The 20,555-nt window shown below is 37.9% G+C and overlaps 1 protein-coding gene across 30 annotated transcripts in view; it reads right to left on the reverse strand.

Moving 5' to 3' along the window:
- Positions 1–20,555, reverse strand: part of GPHN (gephyrin) — a 277,246-nt gene that overhangs the window by 196,606 nt on the left and 60,085 nt on the right. For 7 of the 30 annotated variants that reach the window (XM_086892687.1, XM_086892678.1, XM_086892675.1 and 4 more), the window contains exon 1: positions 17,786–18,055. The exons of 20 other annotated variants lie outside the window; for them this stretch is intronic. In XM_086892687.1, coding sequence (XP_086748813.1) covers positions 17,786–17,861 — 76 coding nt within the window. In that variant the 5' untranslated portion in view covers positions 17,862–18,055. Of the gene's footprint in view, positions 1–3,471; positions 3,587–17,785; positions 18,056–20,555 lie in introns of those variants that run through there. 3 more of the 30 variants (XM_086892691.1, XM_086892684.1, XM_086892690.1) reach the window with 3 other exon arrangements.

Below are 20,555 nucleotides of genomic sequence, written 5' to 3' on the forward strand. Positions count from 1 at the left end.
TGAAAACTGCAAATGCTTATAATTGCCAAGAAAATATGTTGTCTGTGAGTAGCAGAAATAAGGCAGGCTGATTTCTTAAGAACTTGTAATCTAAATGCCATTTTCTGTCACCATATAAAACCCAAATGGTATCCTCACAGACAAAGAAGTACTATTATAAAAAAAGGAGCTAAGGTACTGGAACAACAGAAGGGAAAGGTCCAGGTGGCTTACTGAAAAACAGGATGATCATAAACCAGAAATACAAGTTAGACATGTGAATCCATGATTTCTCTTTTTCTAGAAAACAGAGAAGCAGTAATGTCACTTGTGAAACAGATGTAAAGGAGGGCTGTTGTAATGATAAAGTAAAGTAAGATCACAGGGAAAGTGAAACGATCTTTCTTGATTAGCTTAGTGAAAAAAAGCATTAGATGGTAGCTGCCGGTGTGTTTATGTAAACACAATAGCAAAACTAATATCAGAGGGAGAAGAGTATTGCAGAAGAAATATAACTGTTAGGAAATCATAAGAAACAGAGCATAAATTTTCAAAAAGTTAGAGAAGTGAGCCCTCACAAATAATCCTTCTATAAGAACAGTGAGGGCAAGGAAAGCACACAGACTCGTTCTCAACAGATTTAAGGATAGATTAAATGACACAGAAATTGTTCTTGAAGACCTGAAGCATTCTGCACCACATTAGCTAATGTTGTAAAATCTGTGTTAAGAGTTTCTCTGAAGGCTATGAACTTCTAAACCTCCCCAGGGTTTCTCCCATTTTCTAAAAGCAATTAAATGAGGCATTTTTTTTATGTGTATCCATTAGTCTAGTGGGTTATGCCTCTCTCAAATGATTTATCATTTAAATTTTACAATATTTGTGCGGCCTTAGGCTACAAATTCTGCACTGGGTTTTAATCTAATATTTAACAAGCTTGAGTTTCAACTCCATCCCACTGTCAGTGTGATCACTGCAGTGATCAGGTGAACTTCAGGAGAAAAACATCAAACCATTGAAGACATTCAGCTCTTCTGAGATGCAGCATTAGCAATACTTCTAATTGTTTGTACCTAATAAAAAATATTAAGTTCCTTGAAGCTACAATTACTAAACACTTGATGGATTTTTTTCTTTGGCCTCTTGTTATTGGAGATAAATTAGTTTGTTTTATGTGGGTTGTTTTGGTTTTTTTCCCCAACACGTATTTCCAAGTAAAAAGTTTGTGTTGCTCCTCTTTTCACTATAAAACCATAAAAAATTCCAGGATGGGAAAGAAAAGCATAGAAGGCAAGCACATCCAAGAGAGAAGAAGAGAATAGTTAAAACAACAACAGCAACAACTAAAAGCTAAGTACCTTTGAAAAGTAATGTCTCATTTTAGACTTCTCTGAAATTTTTAGTTCTATCACAGGTTAGAACAGCTGTACTTAGAGCAGATGTTGAGAATCTTTCCTCTAAAGGGCAGTCTTTACACCAACATCTTTCAGCTTTCCTGATTTCTTTAGAGGATGTTGGAGTTTTTTCAATACCTCGAAAAAGATAAATTCTTATCTCTAAACTTAGTTTTCTTGTATGTTGATCAGTTCAGGGAAAGAACGTGTTTAGTTTCTTAGTTAACAACACTTGGATCAATTTACAGCATCGTATATAGGCCCATTTTAATATCTTAAATGGATCCTTGGCTGCAGAGTACACTGATCAAGGATACAATCAGCTTCAGCTAAATGCACTTTTAAATATGACAAAGTATGCTGATGCATGATACCAACACATTTCACATATTATCTGCCAGCTTGATTAAGAACCACAAAAATCACATGAAAAACTACACTCCATTTTCCTAATGATATATTCTGTCTACAAACACTGCACTTACATGAACCACTCCAGTGACCACTGTGGTAACAGGGACCTGTGACCACAGGCTTGCATCATTCAGTAATGACAAGATTTAAGAAACTTCACATGGAACACCACCCCTCTTTGCACTGCTGCACAACTAAACGCATACAGAGCTGCTGATAGGTAGATAATCCTCCAGGACCAACCCACATACCCCAGGGCCTCAGTGTCCTGTCTTCCTTCTGCTCATGTCTCATACAGCCCCAGACACCAGACATCAGGTAACTCTTCATCCTTAAGGAAACTCAGGTATTTTCTGCACTGTTCAACACAGCCTGTCAAATGCTGAGAAGCCACCTCAAAAACATTATAAAAAAGGGTAGGGGGAAAAAAAAGAAAAATATAAGGTACTTTCTACTTCTTGAGACACATATTGTGTGATGGCCATGTCATGCCACAGTGCGCACTCAGCCCAGGAAGCCAACTGCATCCTGGGCTGCACCAGAGCAGCGTGGCCAGCAGGGCAATGGAGGGAAATTTGGCCCTCTGCTTCACTCTGGTGACCTCCCACCTGGTGCTGCATCCAGCTCTGGGGTCTCCAGCAGAGCAAGGACATCAGCCTGTTGGAATGAGTCCAGAGGAAGTTCACCAAGTTGATCAGAGGGCTGGAGCACCTGTCCTGTGACAGGCTAGGATGGCTGGGGTGTTCAGCCTGGGCAACAAGAGATTCTGAGAAGGAAACCTTATAGCACCTTCTAGTACCTAAAGAGGGCTACAAGGGGGTGGGAGAGGGAATTTTTACAAGGGCATGTAGTGATAGGCCAAGGAGTGATGGCTTTAAACTGAAAGTAGGTTTTAGATTGGATAACAGAAAGACATTCTTTACTGTGAGAGCAGTGAGACACTGTAACCAGCTGCCCAGGGAAACTGTGGGTGCTCCATCCCTGGAAGAGTTCAAGGCCAGGCTGGATGAGGCTCTGAGCAGCCTGATCTTGTAGGAGGTGTTCATGGCAGGGAGGTTGGAATGAGATGATCTTTAAGATCCCTTCCAAATCAAACCACTATGTGATTCCATGATTCCCCTAGTCATTGTATCTATGGCTTGGAGCAGGTGCTTTCCCAGAATCCAGACGTACAGAAACACACTACAGGACTTCCAAGGAAGATTACAGGAAGGCACATGGGAAACACATAGACAAGGTATGGAGCTGGAGGAGTGGGATAGATTGGCATTTAAGAAAACAAAGAGAAATACCTAAGAAGTTAAAACTGCTGGAGGCTGGTGGGAGTTTTTCTCCCAGCCAACAACTGGGCATTTCTAAGAATTGACAACAGTTTTGACCATTGAAAAGTGAGATCAACCTGTGAACGCCACCTTAAGAGCTAAGCCTGGGAATTTCTGGCTCTCTTTGTTTCCTGGCTGTGAAAGGTAACAGAGCTCCAGGCCCCCCGTTCCCTGCCCAGCCCATGCGGCCCCGTGGGGCAGGGGCTGGGCTGGGCCCAGTGGCTCCAGGCTGGGAGATGGGGCCTGCGGGGCTTGCCCCGGGCTCTGGCCGGGCCAGGCCGCTCCCTGGCTCGGCTGCAGTTTCTGCTGTGACTGAATTCACCAGAGACTGCCGAGTAAAGAAAGGAAAAAAAGCTCTTGACCTGCAGCAGGCTGAGACAGTGACCACACTCTCCAGAGCAGCCATGAAGAATCTCCCATCGCAGACAGCTCCAGCTGCTGCTCAGGCAGAAATCACAGAACCATGTACAAAGCCTGGGCAAGATTTTAACCCTTTCATTACTCAGATGAGACTTGCAGATTAATCCTTTTATCCAGAGAGAGAAAAAGAGAGTAATCAACGTGTTAAAAGAGAGTAATCAACATGTAAAGAGACTTTATAAACTATCAGAGACAATAAAGACAAGAATTAAGCTTCAGAAGAGGTAGAGAATAAGGAGATGCTTTAATAAGCTGAAATATTTTTCTGTTAAAGCTATGGAGATGGACAATAGTGTTCTGAAAAAAACTCCTTTAATTCATGACAGAGTGTATTGGGAGGAATAGAGTAGTTCAAAGTGTGGATTTTGAGCAAAAAGTAAAGTAGTTGTGATACAGTGAGGTGCTGGAACAGAGGGGGAGAAGTAATAGTTGAAGATTTGTAGCTTTGTAGAGGCAAAGAGAAAACTTCTGTTTCCAGAGAGGCTCACAGAGACAGATAAAGAGAACTTTTGCCTTTGAATAACTCATCCTTAAAAATGACATCCCTAGACTCATTGACCCATACACGCCTCACAGTGGTGTGAAATGGGAGGAGAGGACTGATGGCAGATTTCCAGGCAGCTGGCATCAGAGAAATAGAAAGCTATAACAGAAATAGTTTTCTTGAACTCCATAGATTATCAGAAAAAGACTTCTGTTTCTCTACAAAGACTGATGAGAAGACTGTAGCAAGAATTGGGACTGTTTTAAACACTAAAGTTCTTTGTCTCTATGTTGTCATGTGAACAAGAGAATGGTTGGGTAGTGGGGGAAAAAAGGGTTTTCTGGAAGTTTTATTCTGGTTTTCTTATTCTTGTAGTTTTTGCTAATAAACTTTTTTTATTCCTTTTAAGTTTTAAGCCTGTTTTGCTCTTTTTCTAATCTGTATCTCACAGCAAAAAAATAAGAAAGTTTCCTAGTAATTTTTTAGTTGCTGCTTTAAAACCACATTTATTTGGTGCATTGGCCAGGAAACAAAATTAGAAACTCTAAACCACTACAAGGAGATCCAGGATCAGATCACAAAGCCAGCGGTCTTACTGAGGATTTTGGGTTCATTTTCTGAATTCAGGTAAAAGCAACTAAAGGTCATCAACAGTACTGGACCAGTGATTCAAGCCAAAATCCACAGAAATTAGCTGAAAGCAGAACACGGAACGTATTAGTGAGGTAAAAGAACTGCAGAAATCCCAGAGACAATCAAACTGTGATTCCAGACTGAATGGTGTAAAATCACATAGAGATATAAGACTTCAAAGCCTGAAGGCGTAATCATAGCAAAATAATGCCACTTAGCACATAAATATGTATTGTAGACAAACAACTCCACTATAGGCAAGGACTTAAAGAAAAAAACATTATCTCTTTTATTTTTTAGAAAATACTACCACCTGTGCCTAGTCTGATTTATCTGTCCCCTTCAGTTTGCTTGCTGAAGGAATCACCTGGGACAGAAGTCTCCTTTAAGCAATTACACAATAACCACTTGTTTAGCATAACTCTACATGCAAAGCTCTGAACTGAAGCCCTACAAACACCATATTGGGGTATAAAAGGTACAATTTTATACTATTAGTAGAGATTATGAAAAGATGTTGACATTAAAATTCAGTTGTAGGTATTTACTTATTGGATCTAAGGACGTCCATTCATGCAAAGGGATCTTTAAACTATTAGCTTTCACAAGAAGATTAAATTTTTAAGCAAATCAGTATAATTTAATAATGTAAAATGAGCATATGAGTAAAAAAGTAATTTTATAAAACTACTAATATATTTAGTATAAATAAATACTGGTTAGATGACAATGTAACTGTTTTACTCTGTTTTTCCCTAAATCTCATTATGAAGTAAATTATACCCACATGTTTAGAATGTCCAATCATTAAATGTGAATTCTTGATAGTTTATGGGAAAATTCTTCATGAAAGTGGAAAAAACCAGTATTATAAAAAGTGCTTGCTATAATCCTTAAAAATAGGACAGTTCCTCTTTGTCCAAAACGTAAGTACTTCTTAAGATATCTTTTTGTACTAGTACCCTTAAGCCTCCTTAAAACTAGTGGCAGTATAAAACAGGCAGTTTCAAAATAGAAACACTTTAAGAAGCTATTTTCAACTCTACCTAGAAAAAAAAAAGCAACCAACACCAAGCAGCAGAAGTGATCAAGAAAAACAAAGTACATCACAATAAATCCTACTGCTCATTTAAGAAGCATCTACCTCCATATTGTTTTCTTTTTACAATCAACTTTGCATTATCAGAACTAAAATGATACCTCGGGTAGCGGAGGGGAACAGCCTGCAGACAGTTATCACTGAGCATGCACAACACAACAATCAACAAAGCCTGTTCTCTTCACTGGGTCCAACACAACACTCCTTCTGGTAGGTCTTACTCGCCCAGATGCAGCATTTGATTGGCAGAAGAGCTGTGTTTGAATTGAAAAGCCTGGCTAAATCTAGACCTGAAGGCAGAGACACCACATTAGCATCACCAGCACCAGCTTGGATCCAGCAGGATCTAGCTAGGATCTAGGATCCTAGATCTAGGATCTAGGACTAGCGCTGAGTACATACATGAAATCCTGAGCAACCTTCACTGACTAATGCTGCTGTGTAAATTCGGTCAGGAGGTGCCAAGACAGAGACACCTAAGCTAACTTCACATGGTGCCAGCTCAGCCATGACAGGTTTATTAGCTCAGATTCACAGTGCCATAAAGGCATCTGAAGAACCTTCAAGCTCCTGGAAGAAATACAGCCACATTCACACAAAGCTGAACTAGTCATGCTGGTTCAGATTTTCGCTGGCTTCCCAGGGCTCCACAATTATCAAAAGCAGTGGGAAACTGTTTCTACAAAATGATCTGGAAATGTACCATAGGTCTTTCCAGAACATTGAGCTGCCATCCATGAAAAACTGCTGATATCAAATCCTACACAGGAAAGCACAGATTCTAAAAACAAGGATTTTCAATATTGTTTACATTTCGTTCACTGCTGCCTCTAGCAGTAGCAGTGAAGATCTCAGTGGGACAAGTTCCACTCAGGCATCATGGGAGGAGAGGATATCTGACCAGAAAGCCTGTAGTTCATGAAACAACTCTAAAAGAAACAGAGATCTTTCTTTTTCTTTGAGTTGAAATTTTTTCCAATGTTTTGTTTATTTTAACATTATGCCTATAAACTATTTAAACAGACATCATCAGTCCTTCATCTCTGGGTTTGTTTCCACATGTCTGTTCCTAGCGCTTATGAATAAACTTTGAAAATGGGAACCAAAGCCTCTTGTCATATCTTCCAGCTGGGAGGATGCTGAAAAAGCTGCAAATAGTTGGAACTGAGCCAGTTATCTCAGTGAGCTGTGAAAAACCTGGAAATCAGTTTAAATGCTAAGTGTTTTCATCACTCACTCATTCAACTAATTATTAAAATTACAATCTCAAATGATTCCAGAGTACTACAAGTCATGCTTCATAAACCACTTGAAACATATGCTCTACCAAACCTGAAATACAGAAGATAAAAATAGGGAGACTAAAAATAAGCTAAGAAATTATACCACGAGTAAGCTTTACATTTGTGCACCTTTGTTTATGCTCACTTACAGAGTTGCAACATTCAAAGCTACCAAGTCTTGATTGCCGGTCCTTGATTTCAGGTCCTGATTACAGGGTGAAGTTTGCTGTTCATTCCCTTTCTGTAATCTTGCTATGCTTTTACAATCAGATTTTTTTTTAAACAACAGTTCTATGTGGCAAATCATAGACTGCATATAATTTATTTTTTTTTAGTTTAAAATTTGCTTACTTTAATAGCAGGTGTAAGGCAGTAATAGAAGCACCGTCCAGCCCTATGCAACCCTCATCTGACATGAGCCCAGAGAACTGTAACCCAGCCTTTCCTCCTGTGAATGGTCCTCCAAGTGTTTAAGCATGCTTGCTCCTCTTATTTCTGTTTGTAGTGGACTCTTTTGAGCTACTGTATTTTAGCCATGCTCAAAATGTCATTCCTTCTCAGTTACAATGAAACTAGAATTGTTATAAATGAAACGCAGCCAAGATTTATCAATAACAATTTTATTAATAAAATTTGCAAAACTGAAGTTTGGAAGCAACCACAATCACTGTCAGTGTCGAGCCCGGGGTCGGTGCTGGGTGAGCTCTGAATCAGTCTCTGTTGCACTGATTCCCTCAAGTCCACAAACTGTGTTTTGGAGAGCTGAGTTTTATAGAGTTTCTGCAGCTTGAGGCTATGCAGTTTCTGCTGATGAGTTTTCTGAGAAGGACATGAAGTTTGAGTGTTTTTTTTTTTGGGAAGCAGGCTTTGAGATGCATGGTCTTGGAGAATCAGAGAATCAGGTCGGTATCAGGTGCAAATCACCGAGTCCTTATCTTGCTTGGGTGGACCCACCTCTTCTCGGTCTTATCTTAATTGCTGGGTCATTCTCCTGCAAATTACTGGTTTCCTAGCAGCTGCTTTTGCAATCTCAAGCTGCTTCAGCTTTTTTACATAAAACATGCTTTTATACTTGATTTTATATGTGTACAATAAAACACGAATTATACCAACATATATTAGAGAACCACTGATGCATTAGGTAGCCTAGATTATTTCTCCTGTTTGTGTTTGCTACCTAAACATAACTTTTGACATTATCTTGCTGCTGATTTACTTTACTCTGTTTCTCAGGGACAGTCACTTCTATTCGTAAACACCTTTGGAACACACAATATTGTCATTTTATTGTTGTCCCTGTTTATTTGATGTGAATAAATACATCATCTTTTTCTTCTCCTGAACAGGGAAAATTTTATATATTCCGGAAATAATAGTCACACTGATATTTGACTCCTTATTCTTAACTTTTAGTTCCCTCTCTTTGCTGATTCCAAATCTTTAACTATATTTAACTCTAAGCCTACAGCAAGCAACAAAATGGGAGAAGTCTTTAAAGCCTATACAGCCTGTCATGTCTCATATGTTTGCTTACCCAGGCAATGAATCAAATCAATCAATCAGCTGTCAGGCCCATACCGAGCCGTGCTGGCATTTGTAGGAGAACGACACCCCATATGAACACGCTCCATGGAAATTTCTGGCAGCTCAGAAGAAAGCCAGCAGTTGCCACATTTGTAACATGGCAACCTGGAGCACCCTGCCGAGGGCTCTCCCTCACTGGTTTCTGCCCTACGCACCCCACCAAGGCAGCAATCCTGCAAACGAGACGAGCAGAACAATCCTGAGAGGCTCCTGTCTCCAGAGCCCACAGGAACAGCATTCCCAGGCAATGGCAGCCCCCTCCTGCCCGGATCCCTGCCCCCGGTGCCTCTGCCGTACTGCAGCACTTGGCAGCACAGGCTCGGATCCAGTCTCAGGCTCTGTGTGTGTGAGGCTGGCTCCGTTAGAAAGGCTGAACAGGTTATGATCCATTGTCTGGGCTCATTTCCTGCCACTCTTACAGCCCTAGCAAGAATAATGTTCTTGTGGGTGTTCTGAAACTCCAACTCAGAAATGTATACTGGTTTTCTTAATTTGCTCTGAGCTCTTCTTGCTTGATCAACAACGAGGGGAAGGATGACTAGAATGATAGGATTATCATATTTTTTTACTGCACCATCAGTAATCTTCATGGTTCACAAATGGCTAACAAAAATAGATACAAAGGTATATGCCACTGAAAAGTCTGGTGTCATTTTCTATCATTATATAATTACTTTTGTCCTTACTGAAACCTTTGAGCTGTTACATTTTAAACTGGCCTTTTCAAGATTATAAAAATGGGCATCGGGGTAATTTAACTGGGAAAGAAGAAAACACTTCTCTACCAAATGGTTTTTCTCACTTCTCTACCATTTTTTTTTCTTTTCTTTTTAGCGTATTCTGAGATCTGCAACATTATTAAATTCCCCCTTAAATGGGCTGTTGAGTGAATGAGAGACCCAATGGATTGCACAATTTCGTAGTCTATTCTGCAGTTCTTCTTAAAATCAATAGTCACTAAAAAAAAATAATAAAAAAGGTTCTAAAATTTATAGGTATGAATGACATCCATGTTTGCCATGTAGTTTTCAAGAATTCCCCAAATTACTTCTGTGTATTTACACAAGTATAATAAAAAATCATAAAAGATATTGAAAATGTTCCTAAGTACCTGAGAAAAAAAATCTAAATGTCTTAGTGAAAACTATCAACATAAACACTATTAAACGACCAAAGCCCACATTTGCAACTTCACCAGTTCATTGAGAAAGGCCATTTTGCTCCTCCAAAGAACCGTTCCATCTATATGGAGCAGGTAATCAACTAAACTTTTAAAAGCGCAAACATATATAATTTTCAACAGCAAATATGGCTTTCAGCACCAAGCATACATACTGAAGATGCTTTTAAAATTCTTCAGTAATAATGTCTGCTTTTGCCTATAAAAATCACTTTAACACTGTCCGTCCATTTCTCTGCCGAGGTGCCTTTTCTCCTTCTCGTGTTTCCTTCCTAATAGAGTTTTTTCAACCTGATGACCAACTTCAAGTGGATTTTACAAAATTAGAGCTGTCAAAGCTTGTAAATCATTACAGAAAATTAGAGACATGAAAGAGAGTGTGATAGAAAGCATGGTGAATCAATGGTTGGAGAGAGGAAAGGCAAATTAGTGCCGTTACAGAGATAGGGCTTTTATCTATTCTAGTCCATCACAAGTCCAGCAGCAGTCAATCATGCAACACACACATTCGCCTGGAATCACTGCGAACACAGGATCAGTCTGCAATCACTGTGTGACTTTGTGCTACCATTTTTCAGCTTGCTAGTGTATTTGTAATTTAGTGTTTGACTAATTCCAAATGAAGTAATACTCAGAACAGTGCAAAACAATTACAGAAACAGAAAACACTGAAAACCACGAATTATTTCTAATGTTTGACAACCCAAAACATGTTGGCGCAATTACGAATGTAAAGTTGCTTTTCAACTACTTAACATATAACTATTCAGCAATGCATTAAAAAACTTAGTATCAAAATGAGTATCATTCAAAGGGAAGTTAAAATGTATTATGGATAATGAGAAAAGTTCTAAATTGAGACACAAGCAGTGCTATTTTAGGAAGTGAACAGATGGCTACAGAAGAGGAGACCTAAAATCGAGAACAATATAGGGAGTTGGAGCAGGGGGGCTAGAACAAGGTAAAACTGGAGAACTTGCTTTTCTTATTGCACACATTTTGACAAGCTGAAGATACTACAAATCTACAACAGAGAGGAAAAATTAATTCCATTTTTAGGTATTTAATGACTTGCAGAGCAGTGTTGCCTATTTTGTTCCTCCTCTCTGTACATACAAACATTCACATGTAACCATTTTTAAAAAATCTCATTACTTTGCAAAACTTCATATACTTTTTCTATGATGTCAGAAATAGCAGGGAAACCAAAAATTTGGTCTAAAATGTGTCTTATCTGCTTTAAAACATTTCTATACAAATATATGTATTACAAACTTCTGAAGAAATTGCTAAAGCAAAACGAGTGCATACAACCTTTTTAAAAGAATACTAAATTTTTACCCCACTGTCAAAAATCTGCAACTGTCCTCTAAAATTTGTAAGAGCTATTAATAACAATTAAATGTGCAAAGCCCCCTGTATGTCAATAATCTCATCTTACAATTCCAAGAGAAAAAGGCAGCACTTCCTCTTCTTCCCAAATATGAGATGCATGCATGCCTTAGAGTACAGGATATCTCAATGGATTTAATTTAAAACCCCAGTAATTAAAATACACTTTTCCCAAGAAAAGGCAACAATCGTTGTTGTTCTTTTGTGTTAGTTATTAGTTTAACCTTAAGAATAACTTCTTCATATTTGTCAAATGGAAGCATGAAATATTTTAATTAGAATGATTAATTATTAATTAGAATGAAAATTCTTACCAAAACCAGTAGGTCTTGGCTTCAAAGACAAGTTGGCTGGCTTATTTCTCCAGCCTTTTACAATCCTTCCAGATGGAAGTATGACCCTCTAACATATCAACCCAGCCATTCAGCCAGTAAGTTCCATATGCTAAGGACAATAGTTTCTGTTTCCATTTTAATTTTGGGTGAGGATTATACAAATCTTCATGTATCTTGAAAGAAAAGGTCTTACTTTTTTTTCTTTCTTTCTTTAAAAAAAAAGGAACAGAAACAAGCAAGACAAAATGGCTGTTACCAGAAGAGATGTAAGAAATGTGTTCAAATGATTTTTCCTAGGCAACTAAATGGAGAACTGCTTCTGGAACACATATCCAAAATCACTAATCCTAATCTGTGATCGGTATATAGTAAAACTAACCTGAAATCTGTAAAAAAATTAAAAAAACAAAAAATAAATTAAAAAAATCAAAGCTCTGTGTGACACAAAGTGTTTGTGAAGCCTACTTAACCTTCTGAAAGATGTCATCTGAAACCATTGCCAATCTACAGTGTGTTACATATACCCCTTAAGAAAGGTTTTCCCTTATGATTCTGAAGAAGTTGAATTTTTAAAATTCATATGTACTGACACTAAAGCAGCACAAAAAAGGTTAAACTAGCTCACCACTGATAATTATAAATCAAATATAAAATATTAACGAGTTTGTATCACCACTATACAAACATACTTTAGTCATACTTTGAAGTGGAAGGACAAACCAAGACCTCCTCCAAAAGCCAGCCAGACCACTGAAGTGTTGCTGAGCCTGAGCTGAACTGAGAGGCTCAGTTCTAGAACTGAACTACTACGGTAACGCTGCCATCAGCTACCTAGGCTGAAGGATGGGCAAAGCAACTCAGGTGTCTGTGTCTACAAATAAAAATCTAAATATATCCAGCATGAACATTCAGTACTAGGGTGACACTAATCAGATACCTGTTTCGTAGCTCTAAAGTCACAAAGTGCTATATTTTTCCCATCCAGTTATTTTCTCACTCAACAAGGCATTTCTCTTTGTGTCATGGAAACAAACAGTATGTTTATCTCAGCCTTGCCTGTTTCAATGGCACATCCATGCTTGGAAAGAACCACCTCTACTTAGTATCCTATGTGTTTTCAGATGTTTAAGGGTTTCATGACTACCAGCCTGTTTTGTTTTGATTTTAAGTACAGAACTGTAAAGAAAAAACCCAACAAATTTATTTCCTCAGCATAGTTTCAGAACTACCATGGTCTTGACACTTCTTGACACTTATGGGTAGCTGAAAAGCCGGCACTATGCAGGACAAGTAGTTAAAAAGCTCTTATAACAGGCATTGGCAGGGATTTATTTGGGAGATAGCTGTGCACAGCATCCCAGCTGATGCCCCTGAGCAGCGGGCAGTGGGTGCCAGAGGAAGCTTTCACTGGAGACACATTATTCTAAGACCAAACCCAACAAAATTCAGCCATTAAGCAGAGCTGAAAGAAAATTCTAAGTCGAGGAGACAGCTTCTGGCTTTTCCCATTTATTTTTGGAGGGCTCCTCAGCCTCTAGGGCCAAAGGCAAGGTGATTGCTGCATGCTGTGAAGCGAGACACCCTGGGAAGCATGAAATCATTAAAACACACATTCAGACAGAAGGAGAAAAGATGAGTGAGTACAAATTCTAGAGCTGAAAAAAACCCCTCTTTTTATAACATCTTGATTACTGTAACACTAGTAACTAGACTAGACACTAGTCTGGTTTCTTTTCAAAAGTCACTTTTCAAAAGTCAATTCAGTATCATGCTTTAGATCCTTCCCATTTTAATCCACATTTTCTTTTTTTTTCACCAAACATTATGTAGTTTTAAGGATTTCTTAAGAATATTTTGTTCCTTGTATTAACCTTACATTATAAAGAAAAGAAAAATACCTTCCAATAGAAACAGAGAATGCAGATGTTCATCTCTGCAGCTCTCATCTGCAATTTTGCTTCATAGCCTTGGATAACCACCTGAGAACCTGAGAGTCTGTGTGTGCAAATAGATTTTATCTGTACACACTCCAATGTGGCAAGGGAACAGTTATCAACCATACACATCACCTCCAAACTTCAGGTGAGAAGCTGGGTATGCTGAGCTCATTCTGTCTGCTTCAAGTAGGTAAAGAGCCTTTTTTTTTAAGACTTGTACAAAGAATAGACAGAAAAGAATGAGTGACCCACACAGCCTTCACTGAATTACTAAAATGCTTTAAAGCAAACTTTCTTAAGGGCTTATGTCTAACTTTTCCAGGCATTATTAATGCAATTTAGCTGAAAGGCAATGAATTCCACAAAAGGCACACTGGTTGCCACGACTCAGCAGTTTGCCTAACAGTGTGCTATGCTAAACAACAACATGAGATAAAATAGAAATCACTTATAAGAAATTTGAATACTTCCAACCTTGAATGCTTAATGAGTTCTCTATGCAGAACTCAACCAATAGCACCTCTGTTCCAGATGCAGGCTCCCAAAAATTTTTGCTGCTGACAGCTTTTATATCATCATCTTTTATTCACTGTTTTAGCCTGCTGCTGGTTTTCTCTAATCTGTTTTCCACCACAATGAATTAGCTGTTTTCTAAAAATGTGAGGTAAAGGAAGAGGAAAAAAACTGGAAACACTGAAACTGCTACAGCACCAACATTGTTGCATAACAGAAGGAAAAAAAAAAAAAAGAAAAAAGCCAGAGTAGTGCCTTGGATTTGATAGTTATGCTTCAAAAATGCTTTTAATAAATGATTTTGCAGGAATTGAAATATTGCTTCTGTACTGCTTGAAGAGCAGTAGTAGTCATAGTAGGACTTTATTTAAACCAGAGGTTTCGGAAATGCAAGTTCTCAAAAACAGCTTAGAAAATATAAGATGGGATACAGTTACTGCTTGTGTGGCTCAATGAACATATATATGAAAGTACCACAACAACCCTCCTTAAGCTACATGTTTACAGACAGGTCTAAGGATCAGACACTACAGTAAAATAAATTGACTGAGCCACATCACACAGTTAGTGACCTGGTAATCTTTGTTTTGGACTGAATTGCCAAAGCTGTGGGGTTTTGTTTAAATCTATGCGGTGTTAGAAATAATGCATATACCTGGCAGGCAGGCTTGAAGCCTTTTGCATCTGTTCATAGCTGTATCTGAGTAGCTGCAAAGGAAAGCGACCACCAAAGGGCCAACAGAGGCTTTTTCATCCTCTTACCAACAAATGTCTAATCCACTGCAAAATTAAAATCTCCAACCGCATTAGAATTGGCGAGCCGCACCAAGATTTTCACTTGGAAAGCTGTCACCAGGTCTCTTTTCTGTACGTACTCCCCCTCAGAAGAGATCATCCTCCTGCCCATCTCACAGGAAGCAGCGCATTGGGAGCTCTGGGAAGTCACTGAGCTGGAGGATTTAGGGATCCTGATGGCAGCACACTCTGCTGGGGCCCATACCTAGCAGCCCATATGCTGGCATGAGCAGCACTGTGGGGAACCCGCTGGCGTGCCCCACGGGCACTGCTGGGTGGCCTGACAGAGATGCCGTGCCAGGCTCTCGGCTTGGTACACAAAATAAAAGGCACAGGGGCAGGGGAAGAGCAATCTATCCACAAACATCTGCACAGCATGCTGTGGGAAAACCCACCTGAGGTCCATCTGAGGCTGTGTGATTGCTAGCGTTCAGGAACGCATAATCACGGAATGATTATATGAAAGTGCTTTATTAAAGAGCTCTGGGTGTCAGGGGTACACATACCCAAATCTGACCCCCCTTGGTTTTGAGCTAAACATGTTTTTATACTTGATTGTTATATAACTTACATATTAATTATTAAACTTACACTGTTCTATTGTATGCATTGATTTTACCGAAGCATGGATTTCTCCAAAATCCCCCCAAACCCATAACCTAATTTCTCATGATTCTTTAAACAATAATTACATCTAATCACATCTAACAATTATATCATTTATCATATACTGACTACACAGGTGCAGTTTCACATGATCTTAGCAAGCATGACACCTAACATTTCCCAGGGCCTACTTTTCCCAGAGATTGCCAAGCTTAATTTTCTTTCTAAACCCCCAAATTTTCTATGAATTTAAAATCTTTTGCTATCATGATCAAGAGATTCCAAATCTCTGAAGGGACCCAAGATTTAATTGCTGTGTTCTTCTTTTTATTCTTATTAATGTGGCTATTTTATCCTGCTGTTCATTGGCCAGACTTTCTTAGGGAGATCCAAAGAGAACTCTACATCTCCCTCCCGCCCATAGTGCAGAATTAATACAAAAAGTGAACAAAACCAGCTGAGCTATATGGACCCCATGTCATCTGTTTCGTTTTCATTACCATTTTTTCCCTACTCTGCATTCACTTCAAAATTTCTGAGCTATCAAATTTATATATAGCTATGAATGCTACTTTAGATATGCTACATAAATACAATATTTATATAAGTTATACAGTTTAATATATGTGCATACAGTTTAATAGATCATTGGCTGGATCCTCCTGTATTATGGAAAAAAATTACAACTCTAACGATGAATATAATAAAGTTGAAAACAGCACTTAGTATAATCACTCTAAAATAATATGGTATTGAGTTAAATGTTCTTTTAAACCATAAAAAAAATATTACAATAAAATTATGTTTTGCTGGAAGAGAGTCTTACAATGATATACAACTGCAGATTAAATCCAAAGTCATTACCCAACAATTCAAAAAGTATACATTCTGCCAAGACATAGAGACTGTGAACAATGACATGGTAAATCCAAGAAGTACTGTAAGACTTCAGCCAAAATTCCAACAGACACTCTGTTCTCTTCTTGTAAAGTCAAATGTTGCAAACAACTACTTTCAATATCAAATGTAAACAAAATTTTGAGAGTAATCAGAAAAATATGTTAAACCCTGAAATGAAAGTGTTTATTCAATCCTACGCAACTAATTGAAGACAATTGGTGGTTACAAAAAAATTCTATTTTCTTAATAATGCTCATCAGAAGGTCCAAAACACCTACCACTATGGCAAAAAATCTAAAACAGTCATGGAAGGGAGACATTAGCACCTTTGTTTAATTATTACAAAAAAAGTGGAACACACCACAAAAGACAAATAAATTTCAGAAGAACAACAACTGTAAAGGGCACATCTCAGATTTCAGGACTTACAGGCTCTTGAAAAATTAAACTGTTAGCAACAATGTGCATTCAAAACCTGACAGAAGTGGTATCTGCAACCATAACCATGATTACAACTTGTGTCATAGAAAAAAACCCAAAAAACAATTTCCAGAAAAATAATGAATAGTTACATATCTTATAAACTGGTAAAGGGATAAAAAAAAAAAAAAAAAAGACAGTAAGTAAGTTTCTAAAAAAACCCACCAGTAAGAAGAGATGGGAGATAGAGGAGAGGCAGGAAAAAGTAGTACAGAGTGGGTAAATTAAACACCAGAGGCTGTTTTTGCAGAGAAAACTCTCCCTTCTAAAGCTCATCTTAAAATAACAGCAGAGCTTTTTTTCTTACTTGTATATGAATGACAACATTTATAATCTTAATTTACATGAATTATCTTACCAAAGCCAATGGTAACTGCTCTCTTCTCTCTGTAAGATGACTCACAAAACCTGGTATTATATGTTGTATTTATGATTACTCAGAAAGGGACTAAGCACTCACACGGGCACACTTTCACCAATGCTCTAGAAATTAACATGTTGCACCTCTGTAGTCTATTTCTATTCTAATTTTACAGTTTTTTATTTCTTAGAACTTGGCAGGGTAGATGTTTCCAGTCTCCCAGCTGGTTACAAGCAGTGGACACATCCACAGTCACAACACTGCATGACTGCTGGGCCTGAAACCATGCAGCAGGTATTGTCCTCAACTAAAAACCCAAATGTCAGGACAACTTCAGAGCATTCAGGCAGAGCCTGAAATAACAGTAACACAACATTTTTCTTCAAGCATGACTAAAATAACACATGATTGGTTCAGAAGCAGAAGTTGACTTGGTTTAAGGTGAAGTATAAATGTAAAACAGAATAACGGATAAATCATAAGGCAAAACTAATTCTGACTGCATTGAAAGTCATCTGGTAAAGCTTGACTCTAGCAGAAAGTAAGTTATTGGTATGCAGTAGTGCCAGCCAAAAACTACAATAAATACTGCAGGTGCAGTCAATCCTGTCCATTTGTTTTGAAAAAGAAGAGCCTCTTTCAGGTATTCCATTCCTTCCTTGTCCCCCACCTACCTACTGTCAATTGTTTCTTCTTCTGGTACTTTCTTGCCTCAGAGAGATTATAAAGCAGGCAAAGGAATGAATACATTTGGACACACTCCCTGAATAACCAGTCAGAATCCTGACTGTGACACTACAGCTGCCTGCTGCAGAGTGCCTGCCAGGCCACAGCTCGTGGTCCAGGTGAGACAGGATGCTTGGCATTAGCTACAGCACAGCAGCCCAGCAGGCATCCTGCCACACACCAGGCCAGTGCTACAGCCCCGTGGCACTTAATTATTCACACCTGCCACTCTTCAGCCTCCTTTCTTTGTTTGTTAATTACAAGCACTTGGATTGTCTTAGAGCTTGAGCCCTTTGGGCTTTATAAATTCATTTTTTTCTTCATAATACTAACAAGAAGTATTGCAACGTTATAGATCCCCCTGTACACAACTCCAGACTTAGGTAGTCAGAGAAGAACATTCCAGTATTTCAACAGTTTATTGCACTGAGTGTAATACCCAATATCCAGCACTGGGATAGTAACACAGTTATAATCACATGTTATGTTCACAGCTGTAACACAGCCAGAAAAAAATCCCTAAATTAATCCAGCATTTAATAAACTTATTATGCTAATTTAATTTAAAATGATACAGTATCTGTCTTACTGTTTTTAATCTTTCCATATAAGCCTCAATAATTAACCAATCAAGAAAGCAATTTATCAGACCCAAATATTGGCCCACATTGCATCATGTCCAAAATTCACCGAAATCAGTGTCTCTACAACACACAGAATGCAAAGAAAGTGTATGTGCAATTGTTTTAGCCACACTGTAGTTTTCAGCATTTAATAATGAAAATGTTTGCATTTATAGCCTTCAGTCTTTATATTCATGTTTATAGCAAAGTCTACTTCAACTTTGTCTTTGAAAAGAGAACAATAAGAAACTTCAATTAACTACAATTTTTTGTCTAGTGATACTCATCTAAAAACTAAGACTAGCAGGTAAGCAATTAAGAGGTAAGGTTTTTAAGAACAACAGTTATTAAAGCTAACAGATAGCAAAGATTAAAAACAAGCAGTCTTCAAATCAAACTAAGAAAACTAAGAAAAACATGGTTATTGCTCAAAGAAAATGAAATATTTATTCCAGTTTTATTGTTAATATAGTTTAGGAAGTACAAGTTTCTAATACACCCATCCAAAACATTGTTTGCAATACAAATTTGTTTCTAATTTCAGTATTTGCAATATATCTTTATCATTAAAAATGCATGGTGTTCCTAGTGGAGTGTTTGTAAGGACTACCACAAATTCTCTGTAGAAATGAGAGAAAAAGCAAGAAGCAGTGTTCAATTTACAGAATTCATATATGAAATGGAAATAGGATTTATTTCCAGTCATTGCAATTTTATATGCTAACTTTATGTGCACTGTTTAGTGGTTTTAGAAATTGTGCCTGCTTCTTATAGTCTCATCCATAATGACATATCTGATGATTTCACATTTTAATTTAAAACTCAGATTTAAATAAAATAAATAATCATTTTAAAATTACACTTTCATACAAGACTCTTAGACAAAGATCATACAAGAATGAAAGTTCAATGCAGAAATGCATCACAAAAAAAACCCAAACCAAACAACCCTCCTCCAACACACAGCTTTTTCAGTTCCTGTTTTAGGATACTCCATAACTGCATAATGGCAGGTACATCCTAAACTTTAAGTAATAAATATGCATTATGGAAAAAGGAAATCCAGACATTCAAAACATTTTTTTGTTTCAATCATGGCAGTAAACAATTGTCACCACAAGTCCTTTTCTCACAAGCTCATATACATCACTGTGAATTCCAGCAATCCAGTTTTTTGAGTGCTCAGTGAAACAGTGCAATAAACAAACTTGATTTTTATTAAAGTAACACAAGCTTTCCCATCTTTGACATAATTTATCTTTTTGATTTACACTAGAGAACTAACCTGAAAAACATAAGGAGCCTTTGCAGCATTTTGAAAAAACTTCTGCAAAAGCAAGACATATAAATGTATTACTGCATACATCTCTGTCTCTCTTACCACAAAAACTACTTCATTATACATGGCAGTCATTTTCCAAGAAATAACAGGAAGGGAAAATTATTTCAGATATGTATTACATGACTAGACGTCATCCCAGGAGAGAGAATACAGTTATAAAAGCTATATTAGGAAAGTAAAAATGAGAGCTTCTTGCTGACCTTAAAATACAAAATGTTCCTACAGTTTAACAGAATTGATGAAGTTCACATCTTCCAGTTACTCATCACATTCATCCTCTTCATCTTTGCTTGCCACAGATTTTTTTGTATACATGCTAGTACCCATGATGTGCTAGCATTCTGCAGATATTCAAGAAAGGATGGCCCATGCTCCAGGGAGCTTAGACCCTGAAGACAGGCAGGCAAATAGACAGAAGTCAGGAAAAACAAAGTTAACGAATCAAGCTAGACATCTACATTTACTACTGGAATCACAACAAAATTGACCTGTAAGCAGTGAAGGTGACAAGCTGAAAGGGTGAATCTGGAGGGGAAGAATCAGCGGACAAATTCTTCTAGATTGTGCCATGCACTGATGCTGCAGAGCAGAAAGCAAAACTGAGTCTGAAAAAAGCTGACAAACAAGCAAGTAGGAAGCTCGACAAGAGAAGCATAAGAAGAAAGTGATGGTTATATACTGTCTTTCATATTCTAGTTTACCTTTCGTCACTTCTTAGCTTCTAAGTAATTGCTTTAATAAAGCCCTAGTAGT

The sequence above is a fragment of the Cyanistes caeruleus genome, chromosome 6, assembly GCF_971803275.1.
Source record: "Cyanistes caeruleus chromosome 6, bCyaCae1.hap1.1, whole genome shotgun sequence".
Classification (NCBI taxonomy): Eukaryota; Metazoa; Chordata; class Aves; order Passeriformes; family Paridae; genus Cyanistes; species Cyanistes caeruleus.